This window comes from Salvelinus namaycush, unplaced genomic scaffold, assembly GCF_016432855.1.
Source record: "Salvelinus namaycush isolate Seneca unplaced genomic scaffold, SaNama_1.0 Scaffold362, whole genome shotgun sequence".
In the NCBI taxonomy this organism is placed as follows: Eukaryota; Metazoa; Chordata; class Actinopteri; order Salmoniformes; family Salmonidae; genus Salvelinus; species Salvelinus namaycush.
The window spans coordinates 63,100-72,106 of record NW_024060586.1 but is presented as its reverse complement, the minus strand read 5'-3'; the positions used below and the strand labels follow the sequence as shown (position 1 = coordinate 72,106).

Sequence of the window (9,007 nt, the reverse complement as noted above, 5' to 3'; positions counted from 1 at the left end):
CCAGCTCCTTCAGCTCTGATATGTGTAGTCATATTAATGCCATGCCAGCTCCTTCAGCTCTGATATTTATAGTCATGTTAATGCCATGCCAGCTCCTTCAGCTCTGATGTTTATAGTCATATTCATGCCATGCCAGCTCCTTTAGCTCTGATATGTGTAGTCATATTAATGCCATGCCAGCTCCTTCAGCTCTGATGTTTATAGTCATATTCATGCCATGCCAGCTCCTTCAGCTCTGATGTTTATAGTCATATTCATGCCATGCCAGCTCCTTCAGCTCTGATATTTATAGTCATATTCATGCCATGCCAGCTCCTTCAGCTCTGATGTTTATAGTCATATTCATGCCATGCCAGCTCCTTTAGCTCTGATGTTTATAGTCATATTCATGCCATGCCAGCTCCTTCAGCTCTGATATTTATAGTCATGTTAATGCCATGCCATGCCAGCTCCAGGCAAATAAATAATCTCTCTCTACAGAAACCTTCAACACAAACAGGCAAATAAATAAATAATCTCTCTCTGGCCCTTTAATGAAACCTTCAACGGAAACAGATAAATAAATAATCTCTCTCTGGCCCTTTACAGAAACCTTCAACACTAACAAAGTTCTGACTGAAGTGATTTCCACCCCCGTGGCGGTGACATTGTAAACACATTATAAATAACATATTTCTGTCCATTCCTCCTTTCCATACTTAAGGTTAAGTTGAGTTCATTATGCAGGCCACTGCCCTCGTGCAATAAGCAACGCATAAATTATACATACTAATTACACTGGATGGGGAGCCACTTTAATGAACGCTCTTAATTAAACCCTTACAACAACATTGTGGTTGTGTACAGGACGGAATTAGAGGTGGAGCTATATTTCACTAGCGTGTGTGTGCGTGTGTGCGCGTGTGCGCGTGTGAGTTAACCTTCATATCTGACTGGATGGGTCTTACTGCGGAGGTAACAAGGACAGCGGTTATTTATAATATAACGCAGCTGATTACGTCACAACGCTTTATAAAGGGACCTCATTCACACTGAAAACCTGTTGTATTGTAAAGGTTTTGAAATAAAAGATATTGTGTGAACCTTTCTTTTAATTAGCATTTCGATAATGGCAGCTTACAGGGTAGCACATCAGACTGACTCGGTATTTCTCAAATCAGGAGATACCAAGCATCTCATTCTTTCTCATTTTCAAAATTAAAATCATGAAATCCCCGATGGACATGTTTAAACCAGTGCAACGTTTTTTGTTTGTTTTTTTTCGTAAATGTTCATATACAAAGTACGGTTTCATGCAAAAAACGTTTAAAAACGTTTAAAGGGAACTTCAAGCTAATGAGATGGGTTTGTTCATCTGGTATTTATTAAATTCAATTGGATACTTTCAATGAATTCAAGGCCTTCAAAATGTCGGTGATAATTCATTATTATGCATTGATTTCAAATCGTCATACTTTAATTGATTAAACCTGATTGTTAAAACACAAATACATGTCAAAGCAAAGCAGCCTTGTGAACAGTTGGATTGTACCTGAATTCCAGGATTCTTTTCAATCAAGAGCTGAGTCATAATGTTGAAGTTATTTCCCTGCACATATATGCAAAGACCCTATTAAAAAATAATAAATATATATTTCCGTAACTACCCCATTATAAATATATATTTCCATAACTACCCTATTATAAATATATATTTCTGTAACTACCCTATTATAAAATAATAAATATATATTTCCGTAACTACCCTATTATAAATATATATTTCAGTAACTACCCTATTATAAATATATATTTCAGTAACTACCCTATTATAAATATATATTTTCGTAACTACCCTATTATATATCTATATATTTCAGTAACTACCCTAATATAAATATATATTTCAGTAACTACCCTATTATAAATATATATTTCAGTAACTACCCTATTATAAAATAATAAATATATATTTCAGTAACTACCCTATTATAAATATATATTTCAGTAACTACCCTATTATAAATATATATTTCAGTAACTACCCTATTATAAAATAATAAATATATATTTCAGTAACTACCCTATTATAAATATATATTTCAGTAACTACCCTATTACAAATATATATTTCAGTAACTACCCTATTATAAATATATATTTATGTAACTACCCTATTATAAATATATATTTCAGTAACTACTCTATTATAAATATATATTTCTGTAACTACCCTAATATAAATAGATATTTCTTTAACTACCCTATTATAAATATATATTACCGTAACTACCTTATTATAACAGAATAAATGTGACAGGTCTCTGCTTGTCCCTGAGAAAGACTGCGATATGAAGAACTCCTTAAAACGTTGCTTCTAAAACACAAATAAATTGCGATTGTGTTTGGTGTACCTGTAGCCTGCGGTAATAGATGTACTCGATAATGTTCTGACTGTGACCTCTGGTGAAGCACATTTAAGGACCAGACGTAACACTGACAACATTATTCAAATACTGTATCAACGAAATGCGACGTCCTATTTTAGAATAATGAGTGTATTGGAATGCGTCATAACGTCATCCCTCTGCTCAAGCCCAGTTCACTGCTTAATGAATACAACAGCGAAATGCGAGGTATTCTCGTATATTTTATTTGTGTGTTTGCACTTTATATTATGAGAAAAGTGAATTTCATAATTTCACACCATTGACCAAAAAAAAATGGCAAGTGTCGCCGTCTATATACTTCTTGTGTTGGCACTGTCCAACAAACCTTCAATGTTGTGCAAACAGACCGAACAGAGAGAGGGGGGGATCAGGGAGGGGGGGCACATTTAAATTCCAAAGAGGTTTTCAGAACTCGTTTCCAAGTCCCCCCAGTCAGCAATGTGTTGGTGAAAATCACTCTTTTTTTTTGTCTCATTGAAAAAGGGGTTATATCTACATCAGTGGCCCCGTCTAACTTCGCTGTTCTATACGTTCCCTATTCAAGACGAATGGACTGAATGAAGTGGATGGGGGGGGGGGGGGGGGGGGGGGGGGGGGGTTGTATTTGATGTAGGCCTCGTCAATAGCATACAGTGATGGAATCCTAATATATTTGTTTATACTTAGCGATGGGGGATTGAGTTGAGAAAATCCCCAGGAATCGGTTAATATAACAGTGATTATTTCTAATTTACATCCATAACGAATATTGTCTCAAAGGAAGTTTGTAAATAGAGGTTTTGGGTGGAATATTGGTTATTATTTATTTGTGCAAATACAGCTATAATTTCTTAAATATATATATATCGTAATATTAGTATAGCTGTAGTATAAATACAATATTAGGCCTCTAACTGTGATTAACGTTGGAACATAAAGGAACGCGTGTTTTTCCCTTACACACACACCTGTAACCTGTTGAATAAGTGAGATCTGCACGCTGAATTGCCTTCATGCATTTGAATCTAGTTAATTTCTGCTCAAAATGTGTTTTAATAGGATCCAGTGTCATATAAACCTCAACGAATCATGTACAATTACATAACCACTATTATAACTACCTTAATATACTTTATAAATATCTAAACTACTATAGTCTAGAACGCTACAACACCAACAATCATACTTACTAGAGCACTATATATTTTATTACGTGTGTGTGTGTTTGAGTGTGTGTGTGTGTGTGTTAAATAACCTGTTTAAAAAAAAAACACACTGCAATGTAACATAATGTTTACGCAGTTTTTTTTTTAATGGGAAAATATTCTTGATGACCAATAATTTATTGCAGACACATGGCACACTTGGAGAAGCACGCATGCTCGCAGCAAATACAACACAACGTTTGGAAATAGCATGCGTCTTAGAGAACGTACAAATATACTGCATTTTTTTATACATCCGGTCACCACAGTTTATTTTTTTGTTTGTTTTAAATTAAAATGGTCCACAGAACAACTACAGATATGATCTGTTAACTACAGATCATCTAAAACATTTAACAAAAAAAAAGTGCAGTTTACACATTTCAACATATTCTTCCATCAATTCAAATATTTTTTGAATGTTTTCAATGCAGACAACCAGACACCAAAGTAAACCATAAATATCTGTTTTCAAGTTTTGTTATTTGAAAATGTCACCTCTGTGATTGTTCATTTTTTATTTTTTTATTATTCTCCTAAAAACTAGATTTGGCTGTTTGGTATAGCAAATGCAATGCGCATTAAAGGGAGCAGTAACTAAAAAAGTCACGTTAAATTTAATTTACAAAAAGTTGATTTCATTTATTTATTTTTCTTGGCCTTTTTATCTTGACGAAAATGCAACAAAAAAAAGAGAAATATTCTGACAACATTCTCTAATGTAATAACGAATGTGAATTGTTTTACCATTTTTAGATTCATTGAATTGAAATATTTATTGGAGACTTTGCAATAAAATGTAAGCAAGAATATAGATACGGATAACGACAGTGCTTTTGAAGATAATCTCAGAATTGGATTATTCTTAAATGACCCTAAAAAGGTAACAAAACGATGTAGCCTATATGCGTGTCATAGAAAGACAAGGGTCACTGCCACAACAATTCTCAAGTAAAAACATCTAAGTACATCGATAAACCACAAAAACGCAAATATCTTGCCTCATGATTGTAGAGCATATTTTAGTTGGTTGTCATGAATTGATCAAACAATAAAATACCGCTTTGGAAAAGTTGGTAAGCATCTCTTTTCTTCCTCAGAAGTTTATAATAAAGTCCCATCCGCTAACGTCATGTCAGTGCACCGACACCACGGACTGCATGGCCGAAGAGGCCGGGTTCATGAGCGTTTCGCTCGGCGTGGCAGGGCTGCTTTGGCTGGTAGCTGTCTGAGGAGACGTGGGGCTGAGAGACTGGGGAGAGTTCGCTAAGAAAGCTGGAATATGTGTTGGCAGCGCCGAGAGCCCTGGCATCGAAGTAGGGGTGGGCTTGATTGGCACGGGGATGGCAGGTAGACTCTGCGCGCCATAGCAAATAGACTTGAGGGGCATTCCGTAGGCCGAATAATCACTGGCCATGGAGATGGGAGATACCGTGTCCATGACGCTGGAGCTGTACATATGAGGCCAGGCCGTGGTGAGCTGGTTGTGCAGCGGGTAACCAGCAGACATAGACTGCATGGTGGAGAAGGCCAGCCCGCCTGGCATTTTATACTCTCTGGCGATTATGTTCTCGATTGCGAACGGGTGTTTGAAAGTTGACGGTTGGTGAGAGACTCCTATGTTGTAGCCGGACATTTGCGGGAGATGTGTGCCAGAAGCAGCCAGGGCGCTCAGTCGGAGTTTGGCTTGCTGTTGGAGATAGTGGGCGGCGTCCGACGGCTTGCTCTGCGCCAGGTGCTCGGACGCCATCATCATCAACTTGAAGCGTTTACGACGACGCAAGAAACTTCCGTTTTCGAACATGTCCCCGCAGCTGGGATGGAGAGCCCAGAAACTCCCTTTACCCGGCTGGTCCGGCCGCCTGGGGATTTTAATAAAACAGTCGTTGAAAGAGAGGTTGTGCCGTAAGGAGTTCTGCCACCGCTGGGTGTTCTCTCTGTAGTAGGGGAATCTGTCCATGATGAACTTGTAGATCTCGCTGAGCGGGAGCATCTTCTCCGGGCACGACTGGATCGCCATGGCGGTCAGGGAGATGTAGGAATAGGGAGGTTTCTGGTCGCTGTACGTGTTTCTCCCCGGACGAGGCATTCTGTTGGACTTTCTGTCAAAATACTTTCCTGAAAGGCGCTGCAGACTACAGTTCTTCCAGTTTTTCTCAGACAAACAGGGGAAATCGAACTTTGTTCAACACTCCTTGAAAGAGGTATCACTCTAGGACGGGTCGTTCAAAACAACATTACGAACGCGTAAAACTCCATACATTCGCCGCATAGATTGTCTTTATGACGCACAGTAAAAAATAAAAGCAATATCCCCGCGCTTAAAAGTTACTGAAAGTTCGCCAAGATGCATGAAATACAGCAACGTAACTCACTGTCTGTTTCCTCCGTGGACTGTTCACTCAGCGCTTATGGGCTGTGGGTCTTGAAAAACAGCCGTCCTATGAAAACAGTCTCTCCCTCAGATGGCCTATATGATACGCTATCTTTAGTTAAGCAAGCAGCAATAAGCTTTTCCTTCCCCCCCAACACACACCACGACTCTCTGAATGGTTCCCGATGTGTTGTGGCCCTTGTTGTGATGAGCAGAGCTAAGTAGCTGCTATTTCCATGTCCTTCCCCGAACCGTGTGATAGTTTAATGTGGTGACAGGAGAAAAGACCCCCGTAGAGCCGCTTCATTAATGTGCCACTTCTTCGCTATCACATGACAATCGCCTTGGGTGGAGAGGAGGAGGGGGGCTACTCGCTCGGAGAGAGAAAGCAAAGGCATAATCTGTATTAATTTACACCTATTTACATGGACACCTTGAGCCAATAGAAATGATTTCCATTTGAAGACAGAGCGAAGGGGTGAAAAGGCACAGTGACCCACCGGATTTGAAGTGTGAGGGAGGGTGATGAAAGCCCGGTTGCGCCGTGTAAAGGTATGCAGATAACCTTTTGTGCACCGAGCAAGGGGTGCTTAGTCAACTATTTGCGTTTACAAATAGAGCTACTAAGCAATTTGATGTTTGGCATGGAGGGCCGTCGCTTCTTGGCATAGTCTCTCTATTTGTTCTGTATCGTCCTTTGTACGTTTTGTTTTCGTGTTGAATGACGTGTCATTGATTACATTTTAGTTTGATCTGTTTAGAGGGGACAGTGTGAATTGAACTGATATTGAATCGACATTTGTGTACCAATCTGTGAGCTATAGTCATCTAACTGGTGACTAACAGTTTGTTTACTCTGTCATATTAATTAACGTCTTTAAATGACGGTTAATGACTGTTAATTTCCCTTTGGAATAATATACAACTATTTCCTGAATGTATTTGCTGGAGTTGTATTGTCAATTGCCCAATACACTCCCCTTGAAAACTGTTACGTTTGTCTGCCTTGTATTTTTCCCTCTTTGAGTGTGTGTGTGTGTGTGTGTGTGTGTGTGTGTGTGTGTGTGTGTGTGTGTGTGTGTGTGTGTGTGTGTGTGTGTGTGTGTGTGTGTGTGTGTGTGTGTGTGGTTGTGTATTCAGCGTCCGAGAGCATGCGCCGCAGTCGATAAAATATATATCTTCGAACTAGTTACTGGGGGATATGCCGAGTGTGTTATGCTCGTCATATGTAATCCACAAAGGCACAATTAATAAACGTTTGACTTGAAATGTACACTTGAATTATATGGGATACATACATATGATGAGGCAATGTTTAGAATGTGTTTATTTAATCGTTTAAAGTATTATACAAAAGGTTTAGGCCTAATAGCAATACCAATATGTTAGTGTTTACCAGACGACTCCCACAAAGCTGTGACAGCAAACGTCCAAACAAAATAGACTTTCTACGCGGATGAACAGGTTTAAATTAAGCCGGTCATTGAAATGTAAAACTCGGGTGTTTACGAGACTTACGACAATGCTATAGAAACTGTATAAAATACCAATAAGTCAATTATGTGAGTGTGAACCTAATGGGGACGTATTCAGATCAATGGACATTCTTCTCTCTGTGAGCTCACCACCCTCCTAGCCAAGCCACCTTCCCTTTCTGCCTGGCCACATCCCAATGAGAAGGACCACACACACACTCGGACCAACTCATAATCTATGCTAATTTCTCTCCGTGCGTCCACAATACACGGAATCATGATTCGGACGGACAGGCTGCAGGGGCGAGTAAGAATAAAGCCGGTCGGGATACGGCCCTGTGGTAATCCAAACCCTTTACAGTGAATCGGTTTCAGTCAGTCACTCAGTCGTCATCGGTTGTTTCTGTTGCGATGTTAATGTGTGTGAACAGATTGGACAAGCTGTATGGATGTTGATATCAAAAGAGTAGGAGAAAAATATAAAAACGCAATGTATATTTAACATTATTATTATTATTATTATTATTGTTGTTATTAGAATACAATTTATTGTCATTTCAGCGTCAAGGGGAAAACGGCCCTGACATTCGGATATGTTCACACTGTTGCACAATACAATTCCCATCAAACCATTTAACCTTTTGATTTCAGTTAACTTTTCCTTAACATTTAATCATCTTTTACGCTACTGATCTCTAGCTGCATCTGTCCAAGACGTTTTATCCCACAAAGCTGCGGATTGAGGGAAAAATTCCGCCACCATGATTCTGAACAGATGAACTCGCCGTTCTCCTCTTCTCCAAAAGAGCCTGTTGAATCCCCAGTAGATCAACTGTATAATGTGAGCACTGTTTGGTCATTTGTACAAGCGGAACAAAGGTTGAGCTAAGCCAAATTGCATTGCACTTGTGAACCTGCTCCTGGTCTGAAGTAGCTTTTTTGCAGCGGCGGAACGGAGAACAATTTTGTGCGACCCAAAAGGACTCAAACAAAGGCGCTCTCTGCTGCTCCTCTAAAGTAGAGTAGCGATGCGTGCCATTCCCAGGGCGACGGGGATAAAGAGCCGGGTCAGAGAGGGAGAAAGGCGGACCTAACAGCCACTTTCACACGTCGTCTCTCCACTGCTGCACCAGAGCACAAAGGAAAACAAATGTTGCCCCCCGCGAAAAAATCGCCTTCTCTCCAAAAGTAACAAATGATAGCTGAATATCCTTGTCAGAAAGATTGGTTAGTAAATGTAAATTGGGTGAACAATATTATGCAGAAACATGAACTGTCTCAAATGAGAAGTTCATTTATAATCTACTTGGAGAACTGCAGAATAAATACAAAGAATTAAAAAAAAAATACCTGAAAAAGTTGAATAGCTAGGCTATACGTTTCATACACATTTATAGGAAAATGATAGTGTGTTTTGATGGCACATTCTCGCCAAGAAACCAGACAAAACCAACGTGTGTTCTTCGCGTTACTGTGCGCTGGAAAACAAATGGATTTAAGGCGTGAATGAAAAACTGCATTCGGCTATTCATTCAAATTAAAATA

General features: G+C 39.3%; 1 protein-coding gene across 1 annotated transcript; it reads right to left on the bottom strand.

Moving 5' to 3' along the window:
- Positions 1-4,748: 4,748 nt before the first annotated feature.
- LOC120040561 (forkhead box protein B1-like) lies at positions 4,749-5,702 on the bottom strand. Its single transcript, XM_038985657.1, has one exon. The coding sequence runs from the start codon at positions 5,700-5,702 to the stop codon at positions 4,749-4,751; it is 954 nt and encodes a 317-aa protein (XP_038841585.1).
- Between the last annotated feature and the right edge of the window lie 3,305 nt (positions 5,703-9,007).

Coding starts and splice junctions, on each gene's coding strand:
- LOC120040561 (XM_038985657.1), bottom strand. CDS start 5,702: ATGCCTCGTCCGGGGAGAAACACGTACAGCGACCAGAAACCTCCCTAT.